Genomic DNA, 15,344 nt, shown 5'->3' with positions numbered 1-15,344 from the left:
GGTTTTATCATTTGAACCTTGTGTATCAAAGAACCTTGATCCAACATTACTTGGGTATATGCTGACGTACATGCAATACGGATCTTAGTGAAGAGGAACAGATGAATGCATATGCCTGGTTGACAGAAAATGACAGAAATACTCTCATGTTGAAGACACTCCCAATTGAATTGAGTAATAAAAAAATATCATGCTAGTGATCTTTATTACAAGTGGATATAGAACATGTTTTCCATTATGATAGCACTTGGCACTCTTTTTTTTTTAAATAAATAATAAATAATAAAAATAACCATAAGTTGGAATAATTGTTTTAAAGTGATTTAAATTGCTATTATGCCTTTTCTTTAATACATGTAAAAACTTGATTTGGTGCAAATATGTTTATTAGGCAATGTTATTGTTTACTTAGAAGAAGAACTTGTATGTAGTTCATTTGTGTTACTCCACAACTTCATTTTAATATAATATGTATGGGTTAGTTTCAAAATTTCATATAAATGATCTCCAAACAATGGAATTGGCACATTAATTTGTTATGTGTTTTGTTATTAGAGTCCTGGGTATAATGATTCAAAGTGTCACGGTACATTTTATAAGTAAGTAGAACTAGGCTCAAAGTGCCTCGAGGAATAGGTAAGTCCTAGTGAACACTTTGTTTAGACTCATGTGGCTCTTAGATTGCTTAGTTGGCTCTTAAGATGCCTTATATGCTATCGTAATGGCTTAAAATGGTTTGACTGCTAAAGTGTTTATATTCCGACCATTTTTTATATTAGGCTTTCAATGAACTTGGTTTTGCTTAAACAAATTTGGGTATCAACATCTTAAGAAATTTGCAATTCCTTCATCTAAATGTAATAAGTATACATGATGAGAAAGTGAATTACTACAAACTTCTTCTTTAACTAAAATATTATTGAGTTTTCTTTTCTCCATTAGTAATAGTAATTATAGAATATAAAATGGAAAATACTTGCCTCCTTTCTTGAAAGTAAGAACTACTAATTTTTTTATTATTGATGAATTATTTTTACATACATATCAAACTTTGATTTGCATGAAGTAGGAATGCCTCTTTCCAGATAAGAAGGGAAGCAATTTCTACATAAAATTATGACTCAGAAGAAAACCCATGATCTTGTGGAAGAAAATCCAATTTCTAACCATCATACAATTCTTGACAGAAAGAAATGACTCTAAATATAAATAAATAAATAAATAAATAAATAAAACTATTTACAAGTTTCTCAAACATAGAATAATGACGTAATTTATGAAGAGTAATAAGACGAAATTATCTACACCAGTGTTCAGTTTGCCACAAACAAATGCACGTGTATAAATATTGCAAAAAAAGAAATGCTATTGGTAGTCTCTCCAAGGCCAAAATAGTAGTTTAATTTGTTTTTAGCGTGTGTGGGGTAGGTATAGGCTGTAGTCGTGTTAAGATTAAATGGTTCACTGAATCATTGTCTCCACCTCATGAAGGAAGAAAAACCAAAGCTTTATCATCCTCACTGTGAGGTGGATAATTACGTTGGTTAGCTCACATATTTCTTGATGACATATCCATCCTTCAAAATAGATTTAATTATTACATTAAATAATAAGGACGGCCCTTTAATTTGTTACTGGATATATTATAATAGTGAAGAAAAATCAACCAATAATTAAGATTATAACTGAGAGTAGGGAGAGCATGAATTGAAAAGAAGCAATACTTCATGGAAATTTGAGAGAGAGAGAGAGAGAGAGTGTGTACAAAAGCAATTTGGTTGGATTCTAGGTTATGAGCACTTGTATTTGTTAGATTAGTTTTTATTTTTATTTTTTTTACAAGCGATATCAGAAAGGGGAATTCAAACAAAAGACACTGCTCTTAACCATTTGAACTACAAAGTTTTTATGTTGTATGTTTTAGATTAGTACCAAGAAATAAAACTTATATTTTCTGTGATATTGTGGTTATGCTCAAAATTAATTGTGGCAAATAAAAACCTAAAAACATGTAATTATGAATCATCAAAGGAAATATTGTAAGTTTTAAAACCCATGTGAGATTCCACCCATTCGAATAATATAAATATTTTATATTGATGAGAAGTCCCAGTATTGTACGCAAAAAAACTACTTGGTGAATACCATCCAGTTCTTCAAACATCGCCTAAACATGAAGATTTTGCGTTGCTTTTGTGTCAAGCATGGAGTCTCTAAGTTTGACCATATCTTAAAAAGTAGGAAAAGCAATCAGTACTGATTAGGACAAACCGCACTACCATTGTGTTTTCTTTAATTTATTTATCTACTTTTCAAATTTTAAATTTCCAACACTTCCATTTCAAAAGTAAAAAAAAATAATTACACATGTAATCTCACATGCAGATTAATCAGGGGATGCCGTCAAAGACTTATCCAAGCACATTTTATTTTAAAAGTAAAAAGTTACTTATGGTTCCTATAGTTTTCTTCTTTTTTACATTTGGTCCATGTAATTTTAATTTGGTCACTTTTATTATTGTAGTTTTTTGATTGTAGCAATTTAAGGACAATCAAGGAATTCCGTCAATTTTATTCACGTCGTTAAATGAACGAAAAATGAAAAAGAGATAAATTACAAAGATCAAAAGTGACTTTTAGCCTTATTGCCCAGAAAATGCGATTTTGATGGCACACCCAAAAGGGAAACGTTTTGAGTATAAGTAGTGTAGGTGCCTCACAAGTCACAACCACAAATAATAATGATTAATAATTAAGACCAAGCATGACAAGAGAACTTGGATTTGAGATTACTTTCTAGTGCGCCTTTCTTAGGTACAACTTACAAGCAAAGGTCTTCTCTTAAGGAAGAAAAAGAAAATAGCAATTTCACTCCTCAACTCTCTCTTTGGAGCGCTTTCTTCTTTTCAAAATAGTGACGTTGTTTGGCTTTTGTTGAGTTCTGATATCGCACTAATTTTACACGTTGAATTTTCTTTCTCTTTATGGCTTATAGTGAGATGTTAATTGTATTTTTCGGCTCACTGTTTATGGCCTTAGTGTTTATGGTTGAGTTTCATAGATTTGGTTGGACTTGGATCCCTCCATGTTTAGGGGATGTTTTATGGATTTCAATTCTATGTAATTGAACATGGTTATCAATGAAAATTCCCTTATCCTTAGCCCAAATAAAAGACAAAAACTCTCTCTCTCTCTCTCTCTCTCTCTCTCATTTAAACCCTTCTTAAATTTCAATTTAAAGAACATTCTTGAAATTCAAATTTCAACATTTGCTCACCAAATTCGTTCATGAAGTGATGTGTTAGTATTTGTGTAAATGAAAAATTCTACCATACATTGTATTGCATACAACCAAACTTTCAACTGTTGGATGTGACTGGTACACCCTTCCTATAAAATAGTAGTCACTGTTGGATATGTGATGTATCTCATACAACAATATACAGTAGAAAAACTCTTATATCAATAAGTTACTTGTTAAAAAGAAATGAAATTCACAGTGGATTTAGTCACGTCATTTAGGAGGGAGTCTAGTTGGATTAGATTCTCATCTTCATGCCGAATTACATTATCAATTCATTGTGATCGATATTCAATTTTGTTGACACAAATGCGCACTCTTAGAAATTTTGAATGCGCTAAAGAGTACGATAAACTAACGTTGAAGTGGAAATAACTATTTCCTATTGTAATGCTAATTAATAATTCTTGCCATTATTTTTGTCTTTTTCAATCAATAGGTAAGATTTGTACTAGACTTTGCAAGACCTATGGTGTGGCAGATGAAGCATATAGGCATATTAAGTGGCTGAGGGACAGTCCTAGCTCTCATATAATGCAACTGTCCTAGCTCCATATATGATGCAGGGTCAATGATGATGATTGATAACATAATATACAAGATCCTACGGTCAGAAAAACCTATAACAATGAATGAGAACATTGAATTTCTGCACCATCCCCACCCCCACCCCCACCGCCTCCCCAAAAAAAAAAAAAAAAGAAGAGAAAAAACTGTCTTTTTCCTCGTTCAAAATCTCATCAATCATTTTCTTTCATCGACCGTGTCAACCATCAATCGTTGCCAAATTGCCAATGCCATACACAACGGCACCACCAAAATGCCCCTGCTGCTTCCCTGGAATTCAAACTCTCGAAATGACCAAAAAACCCCTGCGTATTGTCACTGTCTTAACGCCCTCATATGTGCAGGGTTCACCGCCCCCACAGCCCCAGGCCAGTGGCCCACCATCCCCAGTCCTCCCTCGTGTCAAACACTTATTAATTTTCACCAATTGCCATCAGTCCAACTTAGTGCCTCCCAGTCTCACTCTCTCTCCCCCTCCCTCCTTCTCTCCTCCAACACAAACACAGAATTGAAAAACAGTTCCTCAGCTTTCTCTCTCTATTTTTTATATCATTTTTTTTGTATACATTTCTAATCTGCGCTTCCATAACAGAATATAACAGGATTCAATAACACCAACATCTCCCTCTTTTTCTTTCTTATATTTTGTTCCTAAACTGTACCCTTTTATAACATAAGAAAATAAAACCCAAAAATAATCACACCCACAAGGTACCATTTGGTACCAATCTCTCTTCCTCTCTCTGTGTCCATCTTTCCTCTCCATAGTCTCCAAAACCCAAAATCCCAAACCTTCTTCATCCAAAATCAACAAAAGGGCAAACAAAGTTTCCATTTTTTCCACAACCCAAAATCCCAAACTTCAAAATTAACGAAGGGGTACAAACTATTCTTGTAATTTTTACTAATTTTCTGCTCTAGATGGGTGCTGCTGCTAAGACTGTTTGTGCTCTGATATTCATAACCGTGCTAAACGTCTCCGTTTTCCGGCCCACCTCATCAGATCCAAGCGACGAGGCTTGCCTGACCCACCTAAGCCAATCCATACAAGACGCAACAAAGTCCCTCCAGAACTGGACCAAATCCACCTTCGCAAACCCATGTAGCGGCTTCACCTCCTACCTCCAAGGCGCCACCTGCAACAATGGCAGAATCTACAAGCTCTCCCTCACGAACCTCGCTCTGCGCGGCTCAATCTCGCCGTTTTTGGCCAACTGCACCAACCTCCAAGCCCTCGACCTCTCCTCCAACTTCCTTACCGGCCCAATCCCATCGGACCTCCAGTACTTGGTCAACCTCGCCGTCCTGAACCTATCCTCCAATCGGTTGGAGGGCCCAATCCCGCCGCAGCTCACATTGTGCGCCTACCTCAACGTCATCGATCTCCACGACAACTCACTCACCGGAACGATCCCTCAGCAATTGGGCCTTCTTGTCCGGCTTTCGGCTTTCGACGTCTCAAACAACAAGCTTTCGGGGCCGATACCGGTTTCTTTGGGAAATCGGAGTGGGAATTTGCCGAGGTTTAATGCCACGTCGTTCGATGGCAACAAGGAGCTTTATGGGTACCCTTTGGCCCCTCTGAAAAGCAAAGGGCTTTCGGTTTTGGCCATTGTTGGGATCGGATTGGGAAGTGGGTTTGCGAGTTTGGTGCTTAGTTTCACTGGTGTGTGCATATGGTTGAAAATTACAGAGCGCAAGATGGCTCTTGAAGAAGGCAAGGTCAGCCACCTCATGCCTGATTATTGAGAGACAAGAGCCTAATCTAATCCCCCAATTATAAGCTTGAGCTAAAATTTCAGGTATTTTTGGAATTTTTATTATTGAGAGCTTGGGATTTCAGTCCAGGGTGGGCAGTATTGTGCTTTTGGAATTTTTGGCTGTCTTTTACTGATGAGGGAATTTTTGTTTCTTATTTTCTTTTTTGGGTTTAATTTGGTTTTTCTCTTAACCATTTTGGGGGTCTTTTCTTTCTTTTTTATGCTTTTGATTCTCTCTATAACTTTCTCATCAATCCAACAATGTATAAAAACCCAATTCAACTAAAACACCATGTTTCAGTTTCAGTCAATCAAATAGTGCAGCAGCAGCCTCTATTATTTTTCTTCCCTTTCAAGTCTCAATGATGTATAATTGTAACTGATATATAATGCATTTTTCTTTTATCTGTGTTGCTTGCAATCCCCAATCTCTCTCTCTCTCTCTCTCTCTCTCTCTCTCTCTCTCTCTCTGGGTGTGTGGGGCAGTAAGTAGGGCAGGTTGAGAAATTGGAATTGTGTGTTGGGTCAAGAGCTGCACCGTGCAATTTTGTCTGGCAGTGAGCTAAAATATACTAAATCATCATCTGGTGAGAGAGCTTTTATAAATAAATCTAATGGATTTTCACTTGCTCTTGGAGCTTCTTGTGCTTGGCTATTGTGAGCTGGAAGGAGACCAACAGAACCACATGGTATGGAAATTGTCGACCTCTGCGCCTCTCAAGGCTTTAAATATGGTGAGGATTTGCTCTGCCTAGCCCAACATTCTGTGCAACCCTTGCTCCTTATTCTACTTGGGGTTTGAGTTTTATGTTTGCTTTCTCTGCTACTCTGCCATTACTGTACAAGTTTACAAAAGCATAAAAAAAAATATTTGGGAGTTTAATTAAGGATTAAACAAATAAAAAACTGGCGAAACAATAAACTTGTAACTTAAGTAGTTAAGAGTATTTACTCATGCATTTAAAGGCTTCAATTCGATTCCCCCCTCTCTCAAATCGCTTATATAAAATAATAATAATAAAAGACTTGGCCAGAAATTTTAACAATAATTCACTGTGCCATGCCAAGCTTTTAGCAATATTTTTCCCACCTTGTATTGTATTGATGATTAGATAACATGTAATATGTGTGGTTCCCATTATTGTGGTTTATGGGTTATATGATGTAAGCTCTAGCCCTTTTCGTCCCTACCCTGTCAATTTTTATTTTTTTATCTTTCTGTGTATATTTTTATTTGTTTTGGTAAACGTGGGCCAAGGCTCCTTCCTAGCTTGGTTTTTTAAACCCTCTAGGATTTAACTTTGCTTTCCTTGGTTTAAACTTCTAGTTAGTGACATTAAGATACTCTTAGATTTGTTTTTAATCGGTGCTTTGCATGTGTCTGTGTGCAAAGCCCCTAGATTCTTTACAAACCATGAATTTTTTTTCATGGGTTAGTTAGTGGTAACGTGAACCTAATCTTAAGCAATAAATATGATACAATTTGAAAGGAAAAAAAATAAGAAGAGCGAAACAAACTCCACGTCCAATTGTAGCCTGCATTATGCATCAGTTATCATTTATCAAAATTCCTACAAGAGGGTTAACGGGAAAATAGTATTTACTTATAGAGTCATAACACTTTGATAGCGTGTGTGAGAAAACCCCATCTCTTTCTAACTTTGACAAAAAAAGCAAAAACAATAACCAATACCTACAAGAAGACTATGTTTCTGGTCCAATTACAAGAATTAAGAAAGGGAAATGTACATAAAGTTAAAGCAATACAATATTGAAAAGAGCTATTTCTTTTGACCAATTTAGACGTATGAAATTGTGAATGGCAGGAAATGAGAAATATTTTTCAAATTAAACCCTGTTCCAATAACACGGGAAATAGAAAAAAACAACGTATAAAACTTGATTAGCTCAACCGAATTAGACAAAGATCCGAGACACAAATGATGGAATTTTGTCACCAAGGATCAGCAAAATGTATGTCATATTCATCAACACTAGGCCCTAGACTTGTCTGTGTCTAATCAACACTATACCTGATCCAACGGCTGTGATATCAAATTTCAATTTTCCCTTTATTTTCAATTTCAACTCACACCGAAAGCAAAGATGGTCAAATGAGCTTTCATTCCTCTCATGAATGGGGTCCCTCCGAGAATGGCATGCATTTCATCATGGGATTGGGGCCCATGCGCCCCCTTCCCCCTCACCTCCCTCCCAATTCATGCTGTGTAATTGAGTAATTTTCTGAACCCAACTTGATAAATTGTCGTTACTTATAAAACTGCTGAGTGGCTCAGTCCTCCGCAGTTGGTCCAGTGACTCACAAGAGCTGTGCTTTTTTCCCTTCAATAATCAAATATTATTGCTGCAACTTCAAGCTCTGTGCTTTGGTAACAAGCAGGACTGGTGGCTTGCCTTGGACCACAATTTATATGAATTAACTGAAAAGGGATGTTAATTATGTGTAGTACATGCAAATTATACAAAATATGATTTGGCAGTGTAACTTCAATACTTCAACGCACTAGTGCACTAGGCATTTATTGTTTGTATGGATTTTAACAGAGAACAACGGATTTTATAGTTTAGGATATATATATAGTATTGATAAATAAAACATGATTTGAATGTTATAGTACGTGGTCGTGTTTCAGTATAACATAATAATTTGTCTAATTTAATGTAACATCTAAGCAATACGTGGAGCTTTCGACATATTTTGTAAGAGAAATTATTGTATGATATTGGAGTACGATTACGTGATATAACCCATCAATCGGTTTTAATATTAATGAATAACATCTAGTATCAATGAGTTACATCACATCTCCATACTCCACTAAAGCAAATTGTAATGTTATTATAGTGAGCAAATCGTATGGTATGAATAGATTTTCCTTGTAGAATCATGCTTTGACCGGTTAGTTTAATCTTCAAAATGTGGGCCTGGGTGTGAAGAGCAATTCGTTGTGGTGATGTACAAGTTAAAACCCTAATAATAAAATGGGCCAAAAACAATAGGACTTCAAAGTTCTGATTCTGAATGCTCAATTTTCGTCCTTAGAAATTGGTCCAGTCGACCTATATTCTCCCAGGCCCAACTCTCAATATCAACTCAACTTTAAAAGCAGAAAACAAAACCGTTCCCATTTTTGGGTTCGCACCAAAAATCAAAACCCTAAACCCTTTATAGCATTGAGCTCCAAGTTCGGAAGCTACGGACTCTCCCATGGCTGAAACTACGGAGAAGCCACCCAAGGATATTGAAAGCGAAGACGAAGAAGAGCAGACGTTCGAAAGCCTCGGATTAGACGGTCGTCTTATTCGTGCCCTAAACAAGAAGAAAATTGACAAGCCCACCCCCATTCAGCAAGTCGCCATACCTCTCATCCTTGTTAGTTTTCTTTTCCGAAATTAATCTACTTTTATTACCTGTTTGGCTTCCCAGAAAATGCAGGAAATTAAAAGAAAATTTAATGTTGAAAACTGTGTTAATTGATTGTTTTCTTGCATTTGGGAATGCGTTTCAGCAAGGTAAGGATGTGGTGGCCAGGGCAAAGACTGGGTCTGGAAAGACCTTTGCTTATCTCCTGCCGTTGCTTCAGAAGTTGTTTACTTTAGAACCAAAGAAGAAACTTGCTCCGAGTGCGATTGTTCTCGTCCCTACTCGAGAACTTTCTCAGCAGGTTTGTACATTTTGTAACTGTTCCCGGTTCGAATTCTCTTTGCCGTTTTAGATTTCTTGCTAAGTTTGGTTATTGAATGTGAATGGTTGTGGTACATATGCAGGTTTATACAGAGGTCTCTTCATTGATTGAATTGTGTAGAGTTCCATTGAAAGTTGTGCAGTTGACAAGCAGCATGCCTGCACCTCATTGGGTTTGTTCAGCTCCCTTTTCCAATTATATGAAATGTAAATGTGGACAAGCACGCACATGCAAGTGGAGATTTTATATTTTTGCTGACTCTTTCTTATCCACAATATTGCTTGCAGCGCACAGCTTTGGCGGCGCTACCTGAGATTCTGGTTACCACTCCAGCTTGCGTAAAGAAATGTTTGTCAGATGGTGTTCTTCAGCCAACATCCATTGATGAGTCACTAGAAATTCTTGTTCTTGATGAGGTGAGAGAACATTTAGTTACAAACAGACGCACAAACATATTTGTCAGTTTTGGTCAAGTCTGATGGAATGTGTATTCATCGCTTGCATTCCTATTAATTTTGTTCACCTTAAAAGACTATTTGCTCCTCAACTAATATTGTTATTCATACATTACATTTTTCACGTGGTTTTTGAAATCATAGATGCTTTGAATTTAAGACTAATATATGGTTGTTAGCCCTTATTACGAAACTAAAATAGATGTTAAGCAATGTATTCTTTTAGGATATTTTCTTTTTTCCCATTGTCAAAATTTGAAGAATAATTGTTGGAATTATCCCATTGGCAGATCATTGAACTATATTTTCTTTCAGGCAGATCTTCTGTTGTCATATGGATATGAGGGAGATATAAAAGCATTAACACCTCACATCCCTAAACGTTGTCAATGTCTTCTTATGTCTGCCACCTCAAGGTTTGTTATTTACACAATATATGCACCATTTTTACTTTCTGCAGATTAGGAGTAATGACGTTAATGATTGATGTGTTTTGTGAAATTGTGTATCTGTTTATGGCTCAAGAGTTGATTTTTTCCCTTCATTTTTCCACTCTATGGTTTCACTTTGTAATATGCTATTGACACCTAGCATTTTATAATACTTGGCAGTGATGATGTTGAGAAACTGAAGAAGCTGATTCTACATAATTCTTACATTTTGACTTTACCGGAAGTGGGAGATATCAAGGACGAGGTCATCCCAAAAAATGTTCAGCAGTTTTGGGTAAGAATTTTGAAGCCTTTAACAGGAAATCAATTATCCACAACATTCAGATGTTTCAACATCTTTTCCGAAAGTGTTGTACAATTTATAACACAGTCCACATGAATTAGAAGGAACCCGTCAGTTAGCCATGACCGATCAGTTGCTTTTCTTTAATAGCATAAATTACTGCTTGTCTTTGAAGAATGCTATGGGAATTTAGCTTTTCCTGGTATAAAATACTATCAAATGTATTGCTAAAAGCCTATATTTTTCTAAGGCATGTCTGACTTCATTTTAATGCTTATTCTTTCTTTTCTGTTCTATATTCTCTCCCCCACTCTCGATTTATGATTTGTCTCTCTTTATGTAATAGCGATCTTTATGGGTTTTTGTGTGTTCTTTAATGCTTCGTGTTATCGGGTTATACTTCTGTGTATTCACTTCTGATTGAAATGAGATTATCATATGGCTATCAACTTATGTTTTTCTTTGCAACTTGTGCCTATTATTTCTTTTCCTTTAACTTAGCTTTCCTGGTATAAATAATGTCTTGCTAAAAAATATATATTGTTAAATCATGTCTGACTTCATTTTGATGTTTATTTGTTATCTTCTGTTCTTTATTCTCTCCTCCTCTGTGTATTTTTTATTTATATCTCTTTAAGTACCAATGATATTTTTGTATTTTTGTGTGTTTTTCAGTGCTTCATTGATCTGGTTTCATATGTGCCTATTCACTTCTCATGGAAACGAGACTATCATATGTCTATTAACTTATGTTTTTCATTTTATTGTTTCTTAGATATCATGCAGTGCACGCGACAAGTTACTGTACATCCTTTCCCTCTTGAAATTGGAGCTGGTTCAGAAAAAAGTTCTGATATTTACTAATACAATTGACATGGGATTCAGATTAAAACTATTTCTGGAAAAGGTATATCGATTTTTTTTTCAGATGTATCCGCATAGGCGAACTTAATTTTTTTTTTTTTTTTTTTTTTTCCACAAAGACAAAATCCTTTAGATGGAGGGAGAGTTGATTTATGCTTTTATAGTTTACATGTTACAAAGTCTCAGTGCCTTTAGCAGTTTCTTGTTCTCTTTTTCTTTCTTTTTTTGGCCTAATTGGTGAGGGGGAGGGAGGGAAAGTTGATTTTTGGCTTTACAGTTACATGCCTACAAAATTTAATTGCCTTTAACTCTCTCTCTCTCTCTCTCTCTCTCTCTCTCTCTCTCTCTCTGGGTCTAATTGTTAAGGGAGGGAAGGAAAGTTGATGTATGCCTTTATATTTAATTGCCCACAGTGTTTAAGGGCCTTTAACAGTGTATTGTTCCCTTTATTTTTTGGTCTAATTGGTGTGTGAAGGAGGGCATTGATTTATACTTAATAGTCGTAACTTAATCTCTCTCTGCTTTTTTACTTTTTCATTGTCTATTTTTGCAGTTTGGAATTAGATCTGCTGTTTTAAATTCTGAGTTGCCACAGAATTCTCGTCTCCACATTCTTGAGGTTCGTCAATATTCTAATCTAATGCTATGGCAATGTGGTCATATTTCTTAATTTGGTATCGATTAGAGTTAAGAGTTAGTTCCCAGTCTACCATTTTGAGAATGATATTTCACGAAATCCTAACCCCCTTGGTTTGCCAACAGGAATTCAATGCTGGGCTTTTTGATTATTTGATTGCAACTGACACCAGCAAATCAAAAGAGAATGAAGACAATGGGGAGAGTAGTATTGAACCAAAAAAGTCTAGAAAGCATGCTAAGCATAAAGCCGACTCTGAATTTGGAGTGGTGCGGGGAATTGACTTCAAAAATGTGCACACGGTATGTCATTACTATACTCGGTGGTATGTTTTTTCAAGCTATCATTCTTTACATTCAATTTTGACTGGGTAGTTCTTGGATATCATGTATGTATCCGAGATGCTTTGTTGGAACTCAATGCATTTAAATGACGCTTTGCGTAGGTAGAACTAAATTCACTTATTGTAATTTCTCTGTTTCCTGATATTACTTTGTGAGATACCATGTTCAGCTAGCATACCATTTAACCATGTCTGCTTTTGATTATTTTTTGCAGGTTGTAAATTTGGATATGCCTCAAAGTGCTGAAGGATATGTTCATCGGATTGGACGTACTGGAAGAGCATATAGTACTGGTGCTTCTATCTCCCTTGTGAGTTTGTTAATCAATGATCATTACAGCATTAACACGCCCGTGGCCCGGCCCACGATCTCCCTTTTCAGCATAATTTCAAATAGAAGACCCATAATCTGAATTTAATATCTACCCTGTTATAACGTATAACCCCATGCATCCCCTCTGAAGTATTCAAGCTCTTTGGGATGCCATAACATATAACCACAACCAGGCTGTTCCAGTGAACCCAAAATGCTTCTGCTGTTACTTTATTGGTAGTGCATTTGTGATGCAATAATATATGAACTGCAAATGTTCGTTTGTAGATTTTCTAAATTTGATTCTTTGCTTTTAAGTTTGTGTTCATCCCTGAATGTTTTGTCTTGCATAAGACCTCTGTATGTTTATGATGATGATCTTATCTTGTGAAACATTTTAACGTTCTAATTTTTTTTTTAAATTTCTTCTAACAGGTTTCTCCAGATGAGATGGCAATTTTTGAAGAAATAAAATCCTTTTTGGGGGACGATGAAAAAGACGACTCAAACTTAATTCCTCCATTTCCTTTGCTGACCAAGAACGCAGTGGAGTCTTTAAGATATAGAGCTGAGGTGATTCTTCTGACTCTTTTATCGTTCATGATTTGGTTCTCTGTCTTTTCATTTCAAAGGCTTCATGGATCACTTCACTATTTTTCGCCTGAGTGGACCCATTATGGTCAAGCTAACCATGAATTTGGGTCTCCTGTTTGGTGATTTGTTTTGCTTTTTTTGATCACCTTGTTGAATTGCATCATTCTGATTCCTGATATGCCATTGGGTGGAAGTTTATTGTACGGTTAAAGGCCCCCCAGATCACCTGATCATAAGCACTGACTTCTACAGGATGTTGCAAAGAGTGTGACAAAAATTGCTGTCAGAGAATCGCGAGCTCAAGATTTGAGAAATGAAATTCTCAATTCTGAAAAGTGAGTATATACTATTGTCGCTTTCTTTATCTGCATGAGGTCCTTTGCACCAACACTCTTGCAAAATTAGGTACATGGCTTGTGGAAAATAATCAATATCGCTAAATCTTTTTTAGCGCCTACTATGCTGATTGGATCACAGATACACAGTAGTCAAAGTTAATTTGATTGAGCGCAGCTACTTGTGTTCTTTTTAGTTTTTTGCTTCTCAACCTATGTTTTCTCTGCACTAACCTCTCCTACAACTTGCAGCTTTTGGTTTCTAATAACAATCTGTTTTTATCCGTGTAGGTTGAAGGCTCATTTTGAAGTTAATCCAAGAGACCTAGGTATTGTTTAGTTGAATGTACTGGGTCTTCTGTTATACTTGCTTACTGTACCTTTGAAGTTACAAGATTTAGACATTACTAATTTATAATTTTGAGCAGATCTGTTGAAACATGACAAGGCTCTAAGCAAGAAGCCTCCTGCTCCTCACCTACGCGATGTGCCTGATTATCTATTGGATGCAACAACTAAAGAAGCCAGCAAGACTGTTAAGCTTGCTAGAGCTGCAATGGGAAACACCAACCCTGCTCGCCGCCATGGATTTAAGAGAAAATCCAAAAAGAATAAGGACCCCCTCAAGACTTTCACTGCTGAGGTACTTTGCATTTTTCTTGTACCTAACCTCTTCATTATTTCAAGTTATGTCAATTTCGCTTGATACACATGCAACTAATCTCTTGTTGCTCCGAGTGCCAATGCGCAGAGAGACTGGAATTAGTTGCTGATGAATCTTGTAATAATCTGATAACAGGGACATAAGAAAGCTCGTAGAGGCGGGATGAAGCAAGAAGGAAAAGATGGCAATGGCAACCATAGGCAAAAAAAGAGAAAGACCTGATATACCATTTAAGTTAATTACTGTATACGCATATACAGCGGCTAGCAAGCAACTCCCACAATTTTGTATCAAGTTATAGTGATAATACCTCTTTCTTTCATACATCTATTCGTCAATTTGACATGCGGTTCAACTTTCTACTCTTGGGAGAACATCTGGTTCAACTTTTGTTGTGTAAATGTAATTTTGATATTTAAGGCAAAATTGTTTGGTACAAAGACGAGGGACGCAGAAGTGTTCATATCAGGCTGATCTCTGCGTGGACAAGACTCGCAAATTTGGAAGTTGCACGATACTTATTTTCAGCTTTTTTAAGTTCTCTATTTTTCATGCATGTCATTTGAGATGCTTTGTTCGTCCTTTGCTAGCTGTTTACATCCACACTTGAATGATGGGCCAATTAACTGTCATATGTTTTGAAGTTTGATTTTATTGTCATCGACTAGCTGGTGATCTAATAGTATTAGTAGTATTTAGGAGTATTCTCCTCAGTTCAAATCTCCTTTCAGTGACGAAAAAATGAAAAGAAATTTGATTTCGTTGTCATAATTTTTCTCCCGGTGAAGCTCGACATTGTCATAATATTTTGGTTTGAAATTTGGTGACTTTCTTTATGAACTTTGTAATGAATTTAATCACAAAGCCTTAAGCCTTAAAGTATCTGCAGGTAAAGCACCTGAGATTGAAAAGTCCAAAAGCTTGAGAGCAGTTATTGTTTGTGCAAATAATCTCACGGGAGAATATTCGCTTCTAGATCCTTCAACCTTCGATCTTCCTTCTCTCTCTTCCTCGATTCCTGTAAAACAGATTGGAGTAAATAGACCACACCCGGGGGGTGTTGGCCAAA

The 15,344-nt window shown here is 36.2% G+C and overlaps 2 protein-coding genes across 2 annotated transcripts; both read left to right on the top strand.

The window, feature by feature from the left end:
• The first annotated feature begins 4,319 nt into the window (after positions 1-4,319).
• LOC103336192 (receptor-like protein 44) lies at positions 4,320-6,035 on the top strand. The gene has a single exon (XM_008239222.3). It carries the CDS (start codon positions 4,790-4,792, stop codon positions 5,615-5,617), a length of 828 nt encoding a protein of 275 aa, XP_008237444.2. The 5' UTR covers positions 4,320-4,789; the 3' UTR covers positions 5,618-6,035.
• Positions 6,036-8,655: 2,620 nt separating this feature from the next.
• LOC103336184 (P-loop containing nucleoside triphosphate hydrolases superfamily protein) lies at positions 8,656-14,812 on the top strand. The gene is made up of 15 exons (XM_008239215.2): positions 8,656-9,022; positions 9,159-9,314; positions 9,418-9,507; positions 9,623-9,751; positions 10,106-10,206; positions 10,402-10,516; positions 11,301-11,432; positions 11,943-12,008; positions 12,152-12,328; positions 12,585-12,680; positions 13,118-13,255; positions 13,529-13,611; positions 13,903-13,940; positions 14,040-14,254; positions 14,411-14,812. Exons 1-15 carry the CDS (start codon positions 8,858-8,860, stop codon positions 14,495-14,497), a joined length of 1,788 nt encoding a protein of 595 aa, XP_008237437.1. The 5' UTR covers positions 8,656-8,857; the 3' UTR covers positions 14,498-14,812.
• The last annotated feature ends 532 nt before the right edge of the window (positions 14,813-15,344 follow it).

Source organism: Prunus mume, linkage group LG1 (genome assembly GCF_029339155.1).
Source record: "Prunus mume cultivar Tortuosa linkage group LG1, ASM2933915v1, whole genome shotgun sequence".
Lineage (NCBI taxonomy): Eukaryota > Viridiplantae > Streptophyta > Magnoliopsida > Rosales > Rosaceae > Prunus > Prunus mume.
This window is presented reverse-complemented; position numbering and strand designations above follow the sequence as displayed.